The 23,665-nt window shown below is 37.9% G+C and overlaps 1 protein-coding gene across 3 annotated transcripts in view; it reads right to left on the bottom strand.

Moving 5' to 3' along the window:
* Nucleotides 1-470: 470 nt before the first annotated feature.
* The window catches only part of LOC120635600 (endoribonuclease Dcr-1), a 61,854-nt gene continuing 38,659 nt past the window's right edge, over nucleotides 471-23,665 (bottom strand). For 2 of the 3 annotated variants that reach the window (XM_039906614.1, XM_039906613.1), the window contains exons 30-43: nucleotides 22,991-23,157; nucleotides 21,127-22,104; nucleotides 18,962-19,114; nucleotides 17,360-17,497; nucleotides 16,426-16,522; nucleotides 14,574-14,764; nucleotides 12,149-12,316; nucleotides 11,397-11,484; nucleotides 10,836-10,979; nucleotides 8,661-8,790; nucleotides 7,937-8,027; nucleotides 6,575-6,683; nucleotides 5,183-5,315; nucleotides 471-3,193 (exon numbers count right to left, since the gene is read on the bottom strand). In XM_039906614.1, coding sequence (XP_039762548.1) covers nucleotides 3,037-3,193; nucleotides 5,183-5,315; nucleotides 6,575-6,683; nucleotides 7,937-8,027; nucleotides 8,661-8,790; nucleotides 10,836-10,979; nucleotides 11,397-11,484; nucleotides 12,149-12,316; nucleotides 14,574-14,764; nucleotides 16,426-16,522; nucleotides 17,360-17,497; nucleotides 18,962-19,114; nucleotides 21,127-22,104; nucleotides 22,991-23,157 — 2,744 coding nt within the window. In that variant the 3' untranslated portion in view covers nucleotides 471-3,036. The remainder of the gene's footprint in view (nucleotides 3,194-5,182; nucleotides 5,316-6,574; nucleotides 6,684-7,936; nucleotides 8,028-8,660; nucleotides 8,791-10,835; nucleotides 10,980-11,396; nucleotides 11,485-12,148; nucleotides 12,317-14,573; nucleotides 14,765-16,425; nucleotides 16,523-17,359; nucleotides 17,498-18,961; nucleotides 19,115-21,126; nucleotides 22,105-22,990; nucleotides 23,158-23,665) is intronic. The other variant, XM_039906615.1, reaches the window with a different exon arrangement.

The raw sequence follows: 23,665 nt of genomic DNA, 5'->3' as shown, positions 1-23,665 counted from the left end.
AGACAAACAATTTGCAATAAAATAAAATTGCGACTATAATTAAAGATCTAAGCTATCCTATCTCTTAAGTTGGACCAGACTGCTCACGGTGTACCAATTTAATTTAAAATCGGTTAAGTAGTTTAGGAGTCCATCGCGGACAAACATCGTGACAGGAGATTTATATATATTAAGATAATCGGAACGGGCAGGATTTTTATATGCATTTTAAAATAATGATTTTGATATTACCCAAAACTGTTGTTAGAAACATTTTAATCAAAATTAGACAAAGTATAAGATAATTAGCTCGTTATTATTTTTATGAAACAACTTTAAATCTTGCTTTTAAAGTAAACAAAGTTGTTAATCTCTAATTTAAAAAAAACGTGTGAACCGTTACTGGACGCCTGGCAGATGTGAAACATCGAAATTTTCTGTTATTGCAGATATTGCATAATGAAAAGAAAAAGAATTACATTACAAATTTGTTCCACAAATAAAAAAAAATATAACCAAATGGATAACCACTCCTTTTTGTAAGTCGGTTAATAAAGACTGTTTTATTACAAAATTAATAATCATTTTAATTGTTACATAGGAAATACAAAACTGCAATCATATAGCGTGGCGATGCGTCACCACGGCCTGTGTCTCCACGCCAAAAATCAGCTTACCCTCCGCCTACAGATGTTTCACATCCAAATTTCAGACATTCATTATTCCGAGGAGTCTTCAAATAGAAATCTGACATTAGAATATTTCGTTCTCAAGACTACCTCTACCCTCCATACTCAAGACGATTAACATTTGATTTTATTTCATAGTCCCCCATTTTGGAAATACAAATGGCGGACTTTAAACCAGGCTCCTAAAATAAATATAATCGAACCCCTTTAATTTGCGCGTATAAGAGCATGAAAATCCCGTCCAAAAACATTGTTAACTATTTTACAATAAGCAGGTAAGATTTTACATAATTTTATTTATTTATACACAATACATTATCTAAGACAATTTGTGACGTATTTGACAATTTGACATAAGTTGTTATGAGAACTGTCAAATTAACATCACATCGATGCGCAGTTAAATTTTAATACTAGCACATTTCCGACAATTTGTGACGCATCTGTTGACAGCCTAGCATGTTGTGAACATTTGTGTCACAAAATTGTCGATAATTAGAATTTTATGTAGCCGATCGTAACCACATTATGGACGTACAAAGTGAAAGTTCCGTACGAGTTACGTCACAATATACATTTCATGCACAGTTAAGTTACAATACAATATAGAATAAGGTACGTTATCTTATTTATATTCACATTTATTATCGAGAATGTACAAACAAAACGCATATAAAACGTATGGAGACGTGGAGAGAGTAAAACGTGCCTCCTATATTTACACATTTAGTAATACTTTTGATGACCTCCGTTGCGCAACTGTGAGCGTGAGTATTTAAGTAGCAGTGTGCCGTGGCTAGTTACCACACAACCGACAAAGACGTCCCGCTAAGCGAATTTTAGTGTTCGCGTAGTAACCAATTAGGTTTTTAGGAAGCTTAATTGGGCTAACCTGTTAGAGAGTATTCCCTAACAGGTAAGCCCGCTAACATCTTAAACTTCATCATCACTTCCCACCAGGTGAGATTGCAGTCAAGGCCGAACTTGTAGCTGAATAATAAAAATTGTCCGAGGTTATCCCCGGATTAGCTGTGTAGGGCACTGGCTTAGTCAGTATTTTTGTCCGCGCCACGTCACTTTGCCGCTACTTGGGCTTCCAGCTCTTCTATTAAACATTCCGTAGGTATGCCCAAGTTCCGATATCATTGATGTGTAGGGCACTGGCTTAGTAAGTATTTTTGTCCGCGCCACGTCACTTTGCCGCTACTTGGGCTTACAGCTCTTCTATTAAACATTCCGTAGGTATGCCCAAGTTCAGATATCATTAATGTGTAGTTTCCTGGCGGAGTCACTATTGTTGTCCGCGCCACATCAATTGTGTACTACTTGGAAATGCAACTACTTAAGTTACATACACTTCGCGCTGTTATGTATGACGTGGCGCAGACACTGCCACGTCTATAGTACATATACTTCGTTTACGAGACTGATACGCGTCCACGTCACTATAACCCTCTCACATTTACACATATAACACTGGCGGAGTCGTCATAGCTGTCCGCGCCACATCACTTTACTGCCACTTGGGCTTACAGCTCTTCTATTAAACAGTGCGTAGGTATGCCCAAGTTCAGATATCATTAGTGTGTAGGGCCCTGGCGGAGTCAGTATCGTTGTCCGCACCACGTCACTTTACTGCTATTTGGGCTTCCAGCTCTTCTATTAAACATTCCGTAGGTATGCCCAAGTTCAGATATCATTTATGTGTAGGGCACTCGCGGAGTCAGTATCGTTGTCCGCGCAACGTCACTTTACTGCTATTTGGGCTTCCAGCTCTTATATTAAACATTTCGTAGGTATGCCCAAGTTCAGATATCATTAGTGTGTAGGGCCCTGGCGGAGTCAGTATCGTTGTCCGCACCACGTCACTTTACTGCTATTTGGGCTTCCAGCTCTTATATTAAACATTTCGTAGGTATGCCCAAGTTCAGATATCATTAGTGTGTAGGGCCCGGGCGGAGTCAGTATCGTTGTCCGCACCACGTCACTTTACTGCTATTTGGGCTTCCAGCTCTTCTATTAAACATTCCGTAGGTATGCCCAAGTTCAGAATGCCCAAGTTCAGATATCATTTATGTGTAGGGCACTCGCGGAGTCAGTATCGTTGTCCGCGCCACATCACTTTACCGCCAATTGGGCTCACAGCTCTTATATTAAACAGTCCGTAGGTATGACAGGGGCCAGATATAACTATGTGAAGGGCACTTAGCGAAGTCAGTATTGTTGTCACCGTACCGCCACTTGGGCTTACAGCTCCTCCATTTTACAGTCCGTAGGTATGCCCAAGTTCAGATATCACTGATTTGTAGGGCACTGGCGGTCTTGGCATTGTTGTCAACGCCACATCACCATTAGCCGCTACTAGCCGCTACTTCGGCTTGCAGCTCCTCAGGTGTCGCAACGCACAGCGTGCGGCAGTTCCCTTCGCGATGCGGTAGTTGCGTCCGATGCCCTTGAACGCGCCGCGTCCGAACACCTCGACGCACACACGGACACGGCGACCGTCCGCCAAACGCTCCGGTTTGCTGGAAAGAGGATGACAGGTAAACAATCAGAAATACTTATTTATAGCCGGGATACAATATTAATTAGAAGATTGTGTAGCATCATCATCGTCCGAGAGGTGCCGAGTTCGATGCCCGGCAAGGTCAACTTGGGAATTTACTTATTCCGAATTTTCTCTGGTCTGGTACGGTGGGAGGCCTGTGGCCTGTTACCCTCCTACCGACGGAGGTGTACCGCCAAGCGACTTAGCGTTCCGGTACGGTGTCGCCTAGAAACCGATCAGGCGTATTGGTTTAAAGTCAAAAGTCAAAAATATCTTTATTCAAGTAGGCCGGCCCATAGGTGGCACTTTTGATGCGTACATAAGAATTACACGGTAGTGAGATGATGGCGATAACCACATTCGTAAACTTAGAACTAAAGCTACGTGGGTTCCAAACGCGTCCTGCTCTAAGAAGTCCACAACAAACTTAGCCTTTTCATATAACTGCCATAACCCAAGTTGACACGTCACCATCTTAGACAGATTAGATCGTCAAAATTCAAAATTAAAAATTCATTTATTTAAAGTAGGTCTAATATAGGCACTTTTGAAACGTCAAGTCTGTCTGTGTGTAGTGACTCTACCACCGGTTCGGAAGGCAGATTCTACCGAGAAGAAGCCGGCAAGAAACTCAGCAGTTGCTCTTTTCCAACATCAACAATTTACATTTTACATTTTAACATTCATTTTTCTATCTTGTGAGAGATGAAAGCGGAGCCGGATGCTTCCAAGCAACCTTGTCATTAAGAAATTCATCAATTGTATAGTAACCTCGCTGTAATAAATGTGTTTTAACATATTCTTTAAACTTATCCGTCAATCATCATCATCATCAAAATTAAAAAAAAAAAACATTTATTTAAAGTAGGCCTAGTTTAAAAAAAAAAATGGTTGTCTGTAAAGTCGACTTACTGACGATAGTTGAACGTGTCAACGTCGTAAGAAAATACTGATGGAATGGTTGCATTTTTCAAAAGAAAATTTTAATTTTATTTATTTGATAGATATTATCGTTGCTATAAACCATTGACACCACATTCGCTTTTCACTGCACTTCATCCTTGCCGAAAACATGTGAATGTAGCATGTGTATAGAAGCTGTCCACGCGGACGCATCGCTCACTCAAGTATGAGAGAGACAGATGTCGAACGCGGAGGCCGACTGTGCCTCTTTGTCGCTCGTTCCGCGCTCTCGCTTGCACTTCAAGCCTTGAATGGAACGCCTCAGAGCGAGGTAACGCCGCATGCGTCATGTTTTTTCGTGCGTGCAGCCGGCTCCATCGTATTATAAGACGTTGTCACGTCAAAAACGTTTATATAAAGTAGGCCTAGTTGAGAAAAAAAAATATTTTTAATCACTTTTGAAACGTCAAGTCTGTCTGTTTGTAGCGACTCTACCACCGGTTCGGAAGGCAGATCGTCATCATCAATCATCGAAGTCGAAGGATAACTAAGGATTTGTCGTCCACAATAATAATAAATAATGGATGGAGCATATATTAGGTTACCGGAAGTTTTTGTAATTTTTATTAGTGTTTTCTACTTACACTTGGAGGAATTATCATTTTTATAAATTTAAAATGCACATAAAAAAAAATATCGGAACCGACAGGATTCGAACCTGCGACTCTCTGGCAATCGCGGCCTGAGCGCTTTCTCCAATTAAGCTACGGCTCTCCTACCGTCGATGCCGAATTAGTATATGCCTTTCACATCAGTCTTATAGCGACTGTAGCGTCATCTAGTAGGAAACGTTGCAGTTTCGATCTACTTTTAGGTAGGAGAGCCGTAGCTTAATTGTAGAAAGCGCTCAGGCCGTAATAACCAGAGAGTCGCAGGTTCAAATCCTGTCAATTCCAAAAAAAATTATATGCATTTTAAATTTATGAAATTTACCGGATATTGCTTTTTTTATTACTAAGATTTCTCCACACGGTCTTTGGTAAATATAAAACTGTACACTCACCCAAACTTGGCGGTGTCGGGTTCAGCTTCCAGCAACTCCCTGACGGGCGATTTGGGTGCGGCCGCGCTGAACGCGTCCAACTCAGCGCCCAACAAACCGCCGACCGACTTCCACACTGCGCCTAGAGACATTCCTGGAAACAAATAATTATAACTTTGAGTTAGGCCGCTTTACTTCCTTTAGTGTTGTGATTGTATTTAGGTAGCATTACACGAGACGATTTAGTGCATTGTAGAAAGGTCACCATACACGACACGATTTAATGCGACTGCATAAAGGCTTCCCCGCACGCACTCAATTGACAATATTTTTTTACCAATACTAAAACTATTCAATACACAGTGGCGTGCACTACATGCATGCACAAAAGCACTGCATACCCTAACATTTTTATATAACTGGCAATGGAGGACGATTTTGTCATTTCATGGTCCAAATTCCTGTGCACGCCATTGCCAATACTCGTGCAATATTATTGACAATATAAATAAATATACTACGACAGTACACACATCGCCATCTAGTCCCACAGTAAGCGTAGCTTGTGTTATGGGTACTAAGATGACTGATAAATATTTCTTAATGAATATAATACACATTAATACTTATAATATACAAAACAACGATGTCTTTTAGTTAGGCCACTTTAGTTCTTTAGTGCGATTGTATTAAAGTAGCCATACACGATACGATTTATTGCGGCGGTGGTATAAAGGTCACCACAGGTTGCCCGCTCACAGTCATTATTATTGACAATATAAATATTGAGAACATTTTCAATAATATTGACGTGCGTGCGGGAAGCCATATATAAAACGATTCAGTGCATTGTATAAAGGCCACCGTACACGAGACGTTCTGTACCTTCCATCCGTCGCTGTAGACAGATCTATCGTCCATTTATTTATATAAAATGTAGTCAAAGAGTTATCGTCCACTTATTTACACTAAATGTAGTCAAAGAGCTATCGTCCACTTATTTACACAAAATGTAGTCAAAGAGTTATCATCCACTTTTTTACACAAAAAATGTAGTCAAAGAGTTATCGTCCACTTATTTACACAAAATGTAGTCAAAGAGTTATCATCCACTTATTTACACAAAAAATGTAGTCAAAGAGTTATCGTCCACTTATTTACACAAAATGTAGTCAAAGAGTTATCAACAACTTATTTACACAAAATGTAGTCAAAGAGTTATCATCCACTTATTTACACAAAAATGTAGTCAAAGAGTTATCGTCCACTTATTTACACAAAATGTAGTCAAAGAGTTATCAACCACTTATTTACACAAAATGTAGTCAAAGAGTTATCGACCACTTATTAACACAAAATGTAGTCAAAGAGTTACCGTCCATTTATTCATACAAAATGTAGTCAAAGAGTTACCGGAGTCCAAGAAAATGGCACCAGCCACCGACTCGAACAGGTCACCGAGAGCCTTTGGCACTTCCACGTCTTCCGCTTGCTCCATCTCATCTTCTTGGATCAGGTAGTGCTTAAAATAAATGAAAAAATTATTACTTGCAAAAAAAAAAGCTTTCGACAACCTACCTGGCGCAACGGTGAGCGCTGTGAATTTAAAATAAATAGGAGGTACCGAGTTCGATTCCCGGCAGGGCAAATTTGGGCATTCATAATTTCTGAATTTTCTCTGATCTGGTCTGGTGGGGGGCTTTAGCCGCGGCTAAGCGTTTTAGCGTTCCGGTGCGATGTCGCGTAGAAACCGATTTAGGGTATGGGTTTAATATAACTGTCATACTCCCTAACAGGTTAGCCCGCTACCATCTTAGACTGCATCATCATCACCACCAGGTGAGATTGCAGTTAAGGGCTAACTTGTAGAGGAATTGAAAAAAATTTAAGAGTTTATTTTCAGTGGATGTTTTAATGACCCAACAGTCCGATATCACACACTCGATAAAATTATATAATAATAATAAATAAGGGTCTAAATCCAGTTATTAAAATTCAAAGAGAAAAAATTATGAATTAATTAGCCCGTTAGTATCTTCCTATTTTTTTATCATTTATTGATTTTCATTTTTTTTTTAAATTCTTAACAAGGGTTACAAAAACTTATAAGAAAAAAAAAGCCCTCCGCTTGCGGGGCTTTTGAATGGCCAAGCAACCAGCGGTCAGGGCTCCAGAGTGAGGAACCTCCTCACAATACGCGCCGTTTCAAGGACTACTGCCTTCTGCATCCGACCCTTGATCCAACAACCAAGTGAAAGCTTCTTAAGATGTTGGTCGAAGCTTTTCGCGAGAAGACCATTGACTGGCACGACTATCGTAACAACGACGGTCGACTCAACACTCCACATGGCGGTAATCTCGTGAGCAAGGTCAAGTTATTATTAAGTTATTATAACTGCAATTATTAAGTTATATAAACTGTTTAATATTTAAACTAAAAATAATCAAAAACCATAGGGGGTTGAAGGCACTGAAGCTGAAATACAAGGTTTCTTAGTTTAGCTACAGAAGCTTGCAGTAAAATGATTATTTAAGATTTCATGGATGCCCTATAAAATAAGAAAACCTTTTTACTATATTGTTTAGACTTAAGATTTTTTGGAAATTTATTAATTAATTTATTATTATATCATTTAAATTCTTTTTTTGGTTTTTTTTTAATTCATAAGAATGATTAAAAATAAAATAAAAAACACTATTAAAAATTTATAAAAAAAAAAAAAAATATATATTATTATTAATCATAATTTTTATATTTCTTAGTCTGTCGGTTACCTCCTCGCTGATGGAGTGTCCATTCTCCTCTTGTATTTTGACGTATTTCGTCAGCACCTCGTTAAGACCCGGAGACATGTGTCTGAAGTATCTGAAAAGCAATAGAGTATATCAATATATTATAACAAATTCCGTATGAAATCTTTGTGATGCCTCTAAATAACTCAAAGATAATATTTACAAGCTGTTGCCCGCGACTTCGTCTGCGTTTGATTTTGTTTTCGAGTGGCATTAAAATTAGCTAAAAAAATTTAAATTATTCAGTATTGCTAAGCCTTAAATGAGAGGTTTGCTGCTGTCCGCTGAGGAGTTCTGTCCTCTATCTCCAACCACAGTTTGGGCAAAATTAAACACATATAACCTCTATAGTACAAAAATAATTATTTAAATAGGTTATAATTTGTCGGAGTTATGGTGTAAAATCATCAATTGGGGGGGGGGGGGGGGAGTTCGAAAAAATTTCGGAACCGACAGGATTTGAACCTGCGACTCTCTGGCAATCGCGGCCCGAGCGCGCTTTCACCAATAAAGCTACTCTCTCGGCTCTCCAACCGTCGATGCCGAAATTTGTATATGCCTTTCACATCAGTCTTATAGCGACTGTAGCGTCATCTAGTAGGAAACGTTGCAGTTTTCAATCTAGTTTTTCAAAGGTCGATTTTTCGATCTACTTCTGCACGCTGCACGGGTCAGCTAGTATATATAATTGATGATTGGAACTTACTTGTGGAATCCATGCCTGGCGGCCAGGGTGGCGAATATTGTGTTGTTGACGAGTGCGGAGCGAAGGTCGGTCAGGGCGCCGGGGGAGTGGCGGCGCGGGTCCTCGTACAGGTGGCGGGTGATGAGGTAATCTGGAAACGAGTTAACACTTCATTACTTTACTTTTTTAGTAGTATTAGTATTTAATTTTTGAAACTCTCTACAAAAAAAAAAACATTTTGTCAACAAACAGTCAAAAAAAATAATAATCATAAATATACTACGACAATACACACATCACCATCTTGCCCCAAAGTAAGCGTAGCTTGTGTTATGGGTACTAAGACAGCTGATAAATAATATACATAAATACTTATAATATATAGATAAAACATTCCTGTTCATCACACATTGTCCAGTAGTGGGAATTGAACCCACGGCCTTGGAATCATAAAGCAGGGTCGCTGCCCACTGCGCAAATTGGCCGTAAAATATACATAAATACTTATAATATACAATATACAGATAAACACCCAGACACTGAAAAACATTCATGATCATCACACAAACATTGTCCAGTAGTGGGAATTGAACCCACGGCCTTGGAATCATAAAGCAGGGTCGCTGCCCACTGCGCAAATTGGCCGTAAAATATACATAAATACTTATAATATACAATATACAGATAAACACCCAGACACTGAAAAACATTCGTTCATTACACAAACATTGTCCAGTTTTGGGAATCGAACCCACGGCCTTGGACACAGAAAGCAGGGTCGCTGCCCAATCAGCGCTCAAATACCTTAGTGACTGTAATATACCGACTTGCTCCGAAGTGTAACTCTGCACTACTCAACACTATGTATATAATGTACGCATCAAAAGTGCCATATATATATGCCTATTTGGTTAAATAAATATTTGACTTTCGACTTTATTTACGGACGATGGAGGTTTTCCGCTTGCTATCAGCAGCGAATTCGGACCGGGTTAAGAGTAAAGCATTAAAATGACATAAAATTTCAATTATATGAAAATTTTAGGGTAGGCAGCGCTTTTGTCCACGCATGAAGTGCACGCCAATGATAATCAGGTAAATCAGGCACTTCGCTAGAAGGTGACTCTTAATCTGATGATTAGGTACCTCAACTTTGTTTTCTAAGTTCCTTAAATATTAACATTGGTAATGTAAGTTTCTATTACAAATTCAAATTCAAAATTTCTTTATTCATGTAGGCCTATCACAGGCACTTAAAAAGCTTTCTGTTTAAATTTTATTATTATAAATATACATATCTTTTAATAATGCTCGTATAAAATTGAGTTATCGTACATACTAACCAGTGCATGCTGTGACTAACTATAAGTGAAATTATGTGTAATTAGTAACCTAAGGCTAGCTTCATTCATAACTATAATACATGTAATTTGGTTGGTAGTCCTAATAAAAATAACTTAAAAAAAATTGGTTGTCCGTAAAGCCGGCAAGAAACTCAGCAGTCGCTCTTTTCCAACATCAACAATTTACATTTTACATTTTAACATTCATTTTTCTATCTTGTGAGAGATGAAAGCGGAGCCGGATGCTTCCAAGCAACCTTGTCATTAAGAAACTCATCAATTGTATAGTAACCTCGCTGTAATAAATGTGTTTTAACATATTCTTTAAACTTATCCGTCAATCATCATCATCATCAAAATTAAAAAAAAAAACATTTACTTAAAGTAGGCCTAGTTTAAAAAAAAAAATGGTTGTCCGTAAAGTCGGCTTACTGACGATAGTTGAACGTGACAACGTCGTAAGAAAATACTGATGGAATGGTTGCATTTTAAAAGAAAATTTTAATTTTATTTATTTGATAGATATTATCGTTGCTATAAACAATTGACACCACATTCACTTTTCACTGCACTTCATCCTTGCCGAAAACATGTAAATGTATTGTATAGAAGCTGTCCACGCGGACGCATCGCTCACTCAAGTATGAGAGAGACAGATGTCGAACGCGGAGGCCAACTGTGCCTCTTTGTCGCTCGTTCCGCGCTCTCGCTTGCACTTCAAGCCTTGAATGGAACGCCTCAGAGCGAGGTAACGCCGCATACGTCATTTTTTTTTTCGTGCGTGCAGCCGGCTCCATCGAATTATAAGACGTCGCGTCAATAAATAAAATAAATCAATGTGGGTGTAACTCACCCAATATAGCATCTCCCAGGAATTCCAGCCTCTGATAGCAGTCGGTGAGTCTGTTCTTCTGATGCGACGCGTGCGTTAGAGCCTGAAGTAGAAGAGAGCGGTCTCTAAATCTATACTGCAGCGTTCTTTCTAACGCATCGTAACCTGCAAGTAAAAAAAGTAGAATAATAATATTAATTTATTATTATTATTATTATATCTGTAAGTATATTTTTTTTATTGGTGTACAATAAAGGTGAATTCATTCATTCATTCAGATATTCATTCATTAAATTAAAGAAAATTATTGCAATTTCAGGTGGTTTATATACAAATGATTAATGGAGAAATACCGCCAAAAATCCGCCGTGAAAGAATAACTGAAGAACTTCGTTTTACAAAATGGGAGTACCAGACGGTTACCAAGGCGGAATCGAAGGGTGGAATGAGAAGATGAGTCAGAAATAAAGCGAAAACGATCCCTTAAATAAGAGCGAGATAAATGACTATTAAGAATAGTATAAAAGAAGGAAAGGAGATAGTATGGAAAATGGGAGCTTATTAAATACTTTATCAACTTACCCGATAACATTTGTTCCAATTCCCCTTCGGGGTCATCGATGTATCTCAGAAGGGGAGACGGGGGCGCCTTCAGCTCGCCGTATATGGGCTGGAATTAATAATTCAAATTCAAAATTCATTTATTTCAAGTAGGCCTAATATATAAGCACTTCTGAAACGTCAAGTCTGTCTGTTTGTAGTGAGTCTACCACCGGTTCGGAAGGCAGATTCCACCGAAAAAAGGCGGCAAGAAACTCAGCAGTTAAATTATAAAATTACTAATGACTAATGTATCCCTTGGAAGCGGTGATAGCCCAGTGGTTAGGACTTCTGCTTCACTTTCGGGGAGCAGAGTTCGAATCCCAGCACGCACTTAACCTTGCTAAGCCTACTAAGTTATCAAAATTAAGCTTAATTTGCTATACTCCGCGAAAAGCAGGAGAATCTGTGTGGTGTAATTTATAATTTCTTCAATCCTTATACTCCACACCAAATAGATCACCGGCAATGTACCCTCTACGCACGTTTCGCTCCGTAACCGGAGCATCCTCAGGAGATGTTGACTTTACAATGAATAATTCATAATGAATAATTATTTCTTCGTTCTTCTAAATTCGCGGAGTATAGCAAATTAAGCTTAATTTTGATAATATATCATGGATTTCCGCAAAGTAACGCCTGCTTCTATCCAAAGCCTACTGAGCTTTGTATATGGTTTCCCCGACCATATTTTTTATGTATTTTTATTTTTTATTATAAAAACATAACCATACCTGCATCCACCTGCCGTTATTGTCCCGGTAAGGCCTCAGGGCACCAACGGGCCTCCCTGGCCAGCTCCAGTCGTGTTCGGGAGCGCTCATCTCTTGGTCGGCCTCCTCGTCGTCAGAGCAGCACGAGTCTGATGACAGCGGTTCAACCGGCTTTGCGGTAGGCGGCCTCTGTGAGCAAACGAACATTCTGGAAACGCTGGAGACATTAATTCGAAACCGAAACGCCGAATTATAAGATTAACGCTATAATTAAGATTAACGCCGAAATTAGTATTTGCCTTTCACATCAGTCTTATAACGACTGTAGCGATCCATGTAGTAGGAAATGATGCAGTTTCGGTCTACTTTTTCAAAGGTCCATATTACAATGATACACGTTTGAAACGAGAGATGACACATTGCTTTTTTATAAATAAAAAAAATTAAATGCATTTTAAATTTATAAAATTTATAATTCCTCCAAGTGTAGGTAAAAACACTAATAAAAATTATAAAAATTATCTATCTATATATATATTATATATATATATATATATATATAAATATATATATATATATATATATATATTATATATATATATAAACGGCATCTAAAGCCCTTACTTCGGGTCTTTAAAATCAAATTATTTCTACTTAAAATAAACACTTGAATATCTTTTTAAATGTTATCACTATAAAAAACATTGGTGACTTTAAGAAAAGGTTTGATATATAAACTCGAAAAAAGAGTTCTTTACATAAAATTTATATAAAAGGCAAAGGTAATAAATAAATAAATATACTACGACAATACACACATCGCCATCTAGCCCCAAAGTAAGCGTAGCTTGTGTTATGGGTACTAAGATGCCTGATGAATATTTTTATGAATTATTTACATAAATACTTAGAAAATACATATAAACACCCAGACACTGAAAAACATTCATGCTCATCACACAAACATTCTCCAGTAGTGGGAATCGAACCCGCGGCTTTGGGCTCAGAATGCAGGGTCGCTGCAAACTGCGCCAATCGGCCGTCAAAGGTGACTGACTGACTGACTGATCTATCAACGTACCGCTCTAACCACTTGACGGATCGGGCTGAAATTTTGCACACAGATAAATATTACAATGTAGAATACCGCTAAGAGAGGACTTTTGAAAATTCTAACCCTCAGAGGGTTAAAGGGGGGTAAAAAGTTTGTATAAAACTACTTCATTTATCAATTCATTCTTCAAGTTAATTCCATGAAATTTGATTTTAAGCTTACGGTTAAAAATAAAGAAATACGTGTTTCACATATGTATTTTAAAAATTCCAACTCCAAATAGGATGAAAATATATATGGAAGTTTCTGATTTTTCAAGTATTTTACGTTCATATTTGTCTTGTAGCACCGAGACATTTTTTTAAACCTTTGTAGTTAAAATATACCAAATCAAAAAAAGAACTTAACGCGAGCGAAGCCGCGGGCAAAAGCTAGTCAAATATAATTCTGATGTGAAAAGTTTATTTGCATATGCCGTCACGGCAAACGGCGTGACGCCCAATACATACCACCCACTGCATACTTACCTATTTTGTAAAAAAAAAAAATATATAAGAGAATTATATTAATTTCACAAACGAATCTGTATTTTATGTATTACTAGCTGTACCCCGCGACTTCGTCTGCGTTTGATTTTGTTTTTTGATGTGGCACTCAATTTAGTTGTAGTTCTTTAAAAAATCGTTAAATGAGGGGTTTGCTGTTGTCCGCTGAGGAGTTATGTCCTTTATCTCCAACCACTTGACCTCGTGTAAACTTGTGAAGTAGGACAATCGATTACTAGCGTTATCATGTACCTATACAGTCTACCTCTCCTTTACGCGGCACATAACTATTTAATTTAATATGTGTACTATCTCAGTCGTTAAACATATTTCCGACATCAGAAGTAGGATAACGGATTTCTAGCATCATCATCTAATCTTAGCAGTCCTGACCACTCCTCCACGCGGCACATAATGATGGACGACTTTACCAATTTTTGCCTAATATGTGTACTCTGTCAGAAGTTAAAAATATTTCCGACATCACAAGTGGGATAACTGATTTTTATTATCATCATTTACCTGAACAGTCGGCCACTCCTTAACGCGGCACATAAGGATGGACGTCTTTACCTATTTTCATTTTATATGTGTACCTTCTCAGTAGTTAATTATATTTCAGAGATCAGAAGTGGGATAGCTGATCTCTGACACGATTCTGTGTCTATACAGTCGACTTCTCCTCCACTCTGTTAGTAGCTAGCAAGGCAGAGAGTAGCGGGCTACTATACTGTCTTATACTATTACTAGTTTTGAGTACATCTTTTGATTATTATAACTCAAAATTAGTTTAAACACATTTCCGACATCAGAAGTGGGATAATTGATTTCTTTCATCACCACATACCTGTACAGTCTCCCTCTCCTCCACTTTGTCGGTAGCGCGCAGCACGTACGGATGGTCTTCGGGTAGCGGTATTAGGTGTTGGGGTAGGACCCTGATACCCAGCCAAGACATAAACAGTAGCGCCCCCCGGGGACCGCATTCGAGTAAATAGGCGCCGATCAACGCTTCCACACAATCCGCTATGGATTTATCTGTGGAGATCAATGGATGAATTATTGCTCTAACCGGGTTGCTCTTCTAATAATTTTAAATGACATTGTGAGATGTTGATAGCAAAAAAAAACACCCGGCTAAGTTTGTTATGGGCTTCTTCTAAGACCAGGACGCGTTTGGAACCCTCGTAGCTTTAGTTTTAAGTTTACGAATGTGGTTATCGCCATCATCTCACTACCGTGTAATTCTTATGTACGCATCAAAAGTGCTACCTATACTAGAATAAAGATATTTTTGACTTTGACTTTGACTTTGATTGTCTTAAATTATATCATAAACATATCACAATCATAAATCATTTATTGCATAAACTGTGTACATATAATGGTCTTATGAGCTAAAAAAGGCTTACATTTTGCCATTTAAACAAACAAATTTAACTTCACATATTTCCTTATAGGAAGTGATAGCCTTTTCTAAGTTATGTGCGTTTTCAGCAATTAAAATGTCACTTGCTTCAACGTCGAACGAAGAAATCGCGAGGAAACCTGCATGCCTGAGAGTCCACCAATCCGAACTGGGCCAGCGTGGTGGACTACAGCTTTAACCCCTTCTCATTATGGAAGGAGACCGAAGCCCAATAGTGGGCATGTAATAAATAAATATATATATACACACATCGCCATCTAGCCCCAAAGTAAGTGTAGCTTGTGTTATGGGTACTAAGATGACTGATGAATATTTTTATGAATAACATTAATACTTAGAATATACATATAAACACCCGGACACTTGAAAACATTTATGTTCATCACAGAAGCATTTTCCAGTTGTGGGAATCGAACGCACGGCCTCGGACACAGAAAGCAGGGTCGCTGCCCACTGCGCCAATCGTAATGGGTTCATATGATGATAATGAATATAATGATGATAAAGAAGAAGAGGAGGAAAAAGAAGAAGAAGAAGAAGTTGATGATGATTTTACATTTGCAATTATTACAAGATTACAATTTATTTTTTACAATGATTTAGTATCAAGTATAATCATAATATTGACATTTTTAACAAAAAGATAAATATTTTTAAAAATCAAATTATTAAGCACTATTCCACATAATCTTTAGGGAAATAATATATATATATTATTATTTAAGTGTTTCTTTTTTGTTTCAACTTTAATTTTATCTTTACTTTCTGTTTAATTTAATTCCAAGTTGTGTACACATACTTTGGGTTGTAGCTTAGAACAAAACTTGTTATCTATATTTATAAAAGAAAGTCGTGTTAGTTACACTATTTATAACTCAAGAACGGCTGTACCGATATGGCTGAAAATTGGTGGGTGGGTAGCTTAGAGCCAGGAGACGGACATAGGATACTGTTCATCCCGTTCGACAGCGTTCCCCTGTGAGTTGACATAAAAAGTCAGTTACACCATTTATAACTCAAGATGGGCTGGACAAATTTTTTTGATATTTGATTTTTTGGATTCCTCTTAGACCGGAATAGGATAATAAGTATTAAAATAATGACATTCATAAAAAAAAAAACAATTACGCGCGGTACGAAGTTCGGCGGGACAGCTAGTTACTTATATTTAGATCTACTTTTAGTTATTACCTGTTTTGTGTACCTAATAACAATAAACATTAAACATTTAATACATTTCCCTATATTGAATTACGTTATATATTCTCACCAGGTATACTATGCTGGGTTATCAAATTGTAAGGTATAAAGCACCCGGTGCTGTCGACCGGCGCGTCTGGATTTTGAACTGGCTCCTTCGTTTCAATCTGCAATTCAAATGACAAGTAAAAACTTACCCATAAAATATTTATTTATTTAAAGGACAATCAACAGGTTACAATAACTCTTATAAAACTAAAAAAAAAAAATGAAAAACATATTAATGTTAATAGTCAATAGTCATTTATTCATAAATATTAATATTATACGTCACAAAGTAATTATTCAATAATAAATTGTCTCATGCAAATGTATATTGAAATTTTATAAATTCATTATAATATTATTCTATAATAACAAATAAGTAAAGTCAATCTTCACAATATTTTACTATCCAAGAATTCATTATAACTGTAGAAAGCCTTCTCGACAAGCCAAGTCTTCAGTTTTTTCCTAAATAAATTATTATTTGGTGCATCTCTTATGCTACCTGGTATCCTATTAAAAACTTCTGGGCCCATGCCTGCTACAGTCTTTTATTTCTTTTATTTTATAAATTTAATATGCATATATATAAAATATCAGGATTTGAACCTGCGACTCTCTGGCTATCGCGTCCTGAGCGCTTTCTCCAATTAGCCTACCATCGATGCCGAAATTTAGTATATGCCTTTTACATCGGTCTTATAGCGATTGTATTAAATTATAAAAAAGCAATGTGTCATCTTTTGTTTCAAACGTGTCTCAATGTAATATGGACCTTTGAAAAAGTAAATCGAAACTGCAACGTTACCTACTAGATGACGCTACAGTCGCTATAAGACTGATGTGAAAGGCATATATTAATTTTCTAACAAAACGTCATGTCAATCAGATGAAGGGATGATGATGACGCGATTATGAACTTTAAATCGATAGTGATAAGGTTGTTTTTCTAAACTCACGGTGTGGCTGGGTTGGAGGGTAGGCGGTGGCTTGTGGCAGGGCGGCAGCCAGTTATCGTGCGGCTCGAACTTGGAGGCGATCATGCGTGCACCCAACCGCTTGTTGCGTCCGAGCCGGTAAAGATTCAGGTTCGACACCTGGCCCAAAACAAACGTACGTGCTTACATATTATACATGTGGATTATTATGTATCAAAACACTTATGTGATGCACTCGGCTTCGCCCTGTGTGATAAACAGTGGCGTGCGTAGAGTTGCATAAATAACTATTATTATATCATACAAACAACAGTTGCATAAATAACTGTTATTATATCATCTGCCCGCTTAGTGCGCAGATGCGCTTGTTGCGTCCGAACCCGTACAGAGTCAGCTTCGACACCTAGCCCGAAGCAAGCTTACACGTTCACATGTTCTATAACTGTTTAATATCAGGTATCAAAACACTCAAGTGATGCATTCGGCTTCGCCCTGTGATAAACCCGTATACATGTTTTAATACCGCTTAATAAACAACAGTTGCATAAATAACTGTTTTTATATCTGGTGAAGTGGCGATAGCCCAGTAGGTAGGACTTCACCTTCACTTTCGAGGGGGTGAATTCGAATCCCAGCACGCACCTCTAACTTTACTAAGTAATGTGCGTGTTTAGCAATTAAAATATCACTTGCTTCAACGGTGAGGAAACCTGCATGCCTGAGAGTTCTCCATTATGTTCTCAGAGGCGTGTGGAGTCCACCAATCCGCACTGGTCCAGCGTGGTGGACTACGGCCTTAACCCGTTCTCATCGTGGGAGATTCGTGCGCTATAGTGGGCCTTTAATGGGTTGGTATGATGATTATGATATCGTCTGCCTGCTTAGTGCGCAGAGGCGCTTGTTGCGTCCGAGCCCGTACAGGTTCAGGTTCGGCACCTGGCCCAAAGCTAACGCACGTGCTTATATATTAACTTAGTGTTACTGTACTGTGCGTGCTTACTGTTTAATATCAAAACACTCATGTGATAGACTCGGCTTCGCCCTGTGTAATAAACCGTGTTTCAATACCTTATAATATACAACAGTCGCATCATCGTCATCATCATATGAATCGGCCCACTACAGGGCACGGGTCTCCTCCCACAACGAGAAGGGTTTATAGCCGTAGTCCACCACGCTGGCCCAGTGCGGATTGGCGGACTCCACACACCTTTGAGAACATTATGTAGAACTCTCAGGCATGCAGGTTTCCTCACGATGTTTTCCCTCACCTTTGAAGCAAGTGATACTGTAATTGCTTAAAACGCGCATAACTTGAATTTGAAATTTGAATTAGAAATTTGAATTTGGAATTTGAATTTGATGATGATGATTTTTTTTTTTATATATATATAGACAAGTGCTTGTCTGCAATCACACCTGATGGTAAGTGATAATGCAGCCTAAGATGAAGCGAGCTTGCCTAGAAGATGCCTATTCACTCTTGATTTCAAGGTTATAGGTATCGGGGAAGACGGAAGATGGGAGGGCATTCCAGGCCTTTGCGGTGCTGATCAGAAAGGAAGAAGCAAAACGCTTCGTACGTGTTGATGGTATTTCAACCACGTAACGGTGTATGTATACCTGTTTGCTGCGCATGTGTGACAGCTTGCCCTCGTGTACGGCGGGGTGCGCGCAGTACAGGTACGCGGTGATCGCGAACTTCAGGAAGCTGTCGCCGATGGTCTCCAGGCGCTCGAGGTTGATACCGTCGTTCGCGTTGGACATCGTCAACGCCTGGAACAAAACAATAATAATATATATATTTTTTATGAATCTAACATGTTTAAAACGTGTAAATGAAAACCGAAATAATACTTCACAGGTTTTAGAGGTACATTATGTACTGTCTCTGTGACTTGTCTGTGAAACCGAAACGCTAATAGTTTTTGAGTAAACCACTGCCATTGTTTTTACTAATACTACTACTAATCCTGTGATTCCTGTCACTTTATTAGGTACACGTCGCTTAGCTTAGGTACTATGCGCGTGTCAGTCTTTTATCTTCAATAGGGTTGTCACTCAGAATGTTTTGAATTCGTTTATATAGAAAAATAAATTTAATATGCTTCTTTTGATTTAATATTTTTACAGGGTGATCCTTATGAAATATACTTAAGCATCATTCAATATTATTTCGTAATTCTGTTACACGTTGTAAATATTTTTTTTGTTTTTTTTAAACCTAAAACACACCCACACCCTCACTCGTTTTTCTCGCACGTCCGAAGGTTGGCTGGTAGTAATGCTTTAGCATTAAGAAAGACCACAAAATACGTAGTAATAAATAGTACGGACAAAAAAGATGAGGATAGTTTTATAACCATTGGATTAACATAGAACACTTCGCAGGGCATGCGAGCAGCTACCTCTTTGCCATTACTAGTATCTACTGTCCTCGCCAACCCGTCTGCCCAGGGGGATGATTATGGGCAAACCCTCCCGTTGGGAGAGGCCTTTAGTCCATCAGTAAACTGCTATAGACTATGAATCCCTTCGTGATTTTATTAAGCATCTATTAAGTATACAATTTTCATTCGCCCATTTTTATATCAACTCTGTTGTAATTTAACGCAACCCATTTATGGTGCTTTGTCTATGGCACAGACAGGAACTGTATTACCATAGACAATCATTTCTTGTTTCCGTAATCTCTCTTGTGTGCTTGTTCATCCTACTGTCAACATGTCTTTTTGCAACCATTTTACTTTAATACTTTCCGAGTAAAATATTGACTCTCTAAATAGTGTTCTTATTGTGTTTTAAATTCTACAAACTCATTTTTCGTGTTTTAACCACGAAATTTGGTATTTGGGCATTTGGTTCAACGATAAGAGACCAATAGTGGACTGTTTGTGTGCTACTCGATGATGATAATTCTGCAAAAATTCTAATAATGCATATGTAGCATTTAAGGCTCAAAAACGTTTAATAATAATAATCCTTTATTCTTAATACAAGAATTTTAAGTAAATGTTTATCAATTTATTATTAACAATATGGCAACAATGCTCAGCGCTGATTTTCAGTCTGCTCCAGTATCAAACTGAGCAAACAACCGCGTCGCCCGTCGCGTTATTACTATGCAAAGAAAGTATATTTCTTTACAGTTTCAATATTCTCTCATTTAAATTTTCCCGCGCTCCAAGCCGTCGGCAAAGCAGTTCAAAAGTTATGATAAAACAGTAACAAATGTGGCAGTCGAAAAAGACGATTTGATGTGTAATTGTCCGTGACTTATAATAATGTTCATAACGGATAAAATCAAAAAAACTATTTGTGAATTTACTTAAGAAATAAACTTTAGATGTCGTTTCTTTGTTGTAACAGGTAGGAGTGTTTTTACATATTTGTCTAAAAATTTAATTGTAGTGTAATGTAATAAAACTAACGAAATTAATCTTTGTTGTTACAGAGCAACACAAATTCGTTTCAGTTGACGGAATCATACGAATTAAACTACAAACTTATTATAACTATAACAAGAGTTAATTTTTAATAAAGAATTGAAATATATTGTAAAAAAAGAACAAATAAAACTAACACAAGTAAAAGAAAAAAAAAGTTCAAAAATAAAACAACAAATATATATAACTTGTATATAACGTTTACATACATGAAATTGTCTGTAAACGTCAACGACGAAAACGCCGCCAATTTTCTCAAAATGGCGGCGCGAGCGACCAACAGAAATTTGAATGGAGAACGTCGAAATCTATCAAGGTCAAATTGGATCAAGAGAAACTTACCTGCAAAATTACACTAGGGCTTGGTCCAGGATGTCCTTCTAAATTTGGCTGATAATCGAAATCGAAGTCCTTGCCATTCTGACCCCTACCGTCCATATAATAAGGTTTATATTCGTTCACTTTGGACCATGAATTGGCTTTCTCACGATATTTCTCGCTCGAATCAAAACCTACGTTGGCAATCTTCTCGTTCACGTAGTCAGGTGAATCAATATCAATGTCTTTCATAGAGAAGCAGTTCATTTTTTTTATTTCCTCATCCGGCAATGACTTTCTCAGTTCAGCCAGTAGATATCTTTTATTTCTCTCTATAGATTCCAATGTTATTTGTCCTTCTTCTAGTTCTACGCCAATTTTAAATGGGAACATTTCTTGAGTCTTATTTTTTATATCATCTGTATTATAAAGAGGGTTTGTCTGTGGTTTATCTTTAAATTTTTCTTGCATTCTCGAAGTTTTTATTGTATTATCAAGCATTTCTGTATCTTTCATTAGAGTACATTTTTCTGTGCTAATACTAAGTTTTCTATTACATTCGTCATTGGATATAGTTAAACATTGTAAACTCTCATTGATTCCATCACATTTTAAACTGTGTTTATGGGAAATTTCTAGATTTTCTTTAACATCATTTTTTTTATAATTTCTTGTGTTTTCTGAACTGGTTTTATTATTACTATCATTTTGATTCGCTGCATTTATTTTGGCTGTTTCTGCTATATTGTTTTCAAATTTTAATCTATCTTCATATATAGTTTTTGTCTCCACATTTTGTTGTGCACAGACAGTTACATTTTCTTTCAGGTATACTTGATGTTTATAAGCTGCTTTGTTTTTGTTATTAGAGTTTATAAATCTATCTATGTCTCTAGAAGGTTCTGGTAGTAGATCCACAATAGGTTTGTCTTTGGATATCAAGTGAGTATTTTCAATTTCCTTTTTGTGTTTTGCAACGGATTTTCGGAAATTGTTTAAATACTGAAACAAAATAAGAGATTAAGACGTGAAACACGTGGCTTCTTTTTAAATTAATATAACAAACACCCTCAGCGGCTTGCACTTAATATACGCAGAAAAGCAATACCTACCGTAAAAGTTGTATTATATAGGCAAAGACAAAGTCAAATATTTCTTTATTGAAGTAGACACATATATGTCTAATGATTCATATCTGCCGGGCGTGCCGAACATCAACTCTCGAGGAAGTCGAGAGCCTGGCAGCATAAGAGAGCGTCATGCCGTTTACCGTGATAGCATACGACTGTATTTTGCTGTCAAGACGCGCCATCACATGTTTCATATTGAAGATGATGTTTCTAATATGCCAGGCGTGCCAAACATCAACAAAAACAATGAGCCAAGAGCGTGACAGCATAACAGAACCGTGATGGCAACGACTCTATTTTACTGCGCCATAACATATTGCATATTGAAGATTATGTTTAACATATACCGGGTGTGCCAACCATCAATAAAAAAAGGGAATCAAGAGCATGACGACATAAGAGAGGGTCGTGCCGTTTGATGTAACGGCATGCGGTTCCGTGTTTCACAATTGTCGGACGTGCCGATCATCAACACACTAGCGAGTTGAGAGTGTGACTGCATAAGAGAGCATCACGCTGTTTGTCATTACGGCATACGGCTCAGCGTTTCACAACTGTTTGAAGAGCCGAACATCAACACAAGAGCGAGTCGAGAGCGTGACGGCATAAGACAGCGTCACGCCGTTTGCCGTGACGGCATAAGGCTCCATGTTTGCCGGGCGAGTCAAACATCAACACTCGACGAAGTCAAGAGCGTGATGGCATTAAAAGCGCCCTGCCGTTTGCCGTAACGGCACTCAAAAAATCTAAGAGCTCACCTCCACAGGCGGCACCCCCTCCCTCAATATGCGTTTGAACTCTGCCAGGTCTCGTTCGTCGTCCAGTTTATCCGGCTGCGGCGCTGGTGCGATCGGCACCCGCCTCTCAAGGTCTACCGCTTCCGCTTCGTGCGTCGTCTTGTATTCGATACGTACGCCCACCGCTGCTGGACAAAATATAATGAATGAATGAATGAGTGAATGAGTGATAAAATAAAAAATAATAATAATACGACAATACACACGTCCCCATCTAGCCCCAAAGTAAGCGTAGCTTGTGCTATGGGTACTAAGATGACTGATGAATAATTTTAAAAATAATATACATAAATACTAATAATATTATAAAGGTAAACACCCAGACACTGAAAAACATTCATGTTCATCACACAACCATTTTCCAGTTGTGAGAATCGAACCCACGGCCATGGACTCTGTGGGCAGCGACCCTGCTCTCTGAGTCCAAGGCCGTGGGTTCGATTCCCACAACTGGAAAATGTTTATGTGATGAACATGAATGTTTTTCAGAGTCTGGGTGTTTATCCCTATTTTATAATTATTTATGTACATTATTCATAAAAATAAACAACAGTCATCTTACTCATAGTACCCATAAAACAAGCTACGCTTACTTTGGGACTAGATGGCGATGTGTGTATTGTCGTATTATATTTA

Source organism: Pararge aegeria, chromosome 27, assembly GCF_905163445.1.
Source record: "Pararge aegeria chromosome 27, ilParAegt1.1, whole genome shotgun sequence".
Classification (NCBI taxonomy): Eukaryota; Metazoa; Arthropoda; class Insecta; order Lepidoptera; family Nymphalidae; genus Pararge; species Pararge aegeria.
The sequence above is the reverse complement of the archived record's forward strand: the minus strand, read 5'-3'. Positions and strand labels throughout refer to the sequence as shown.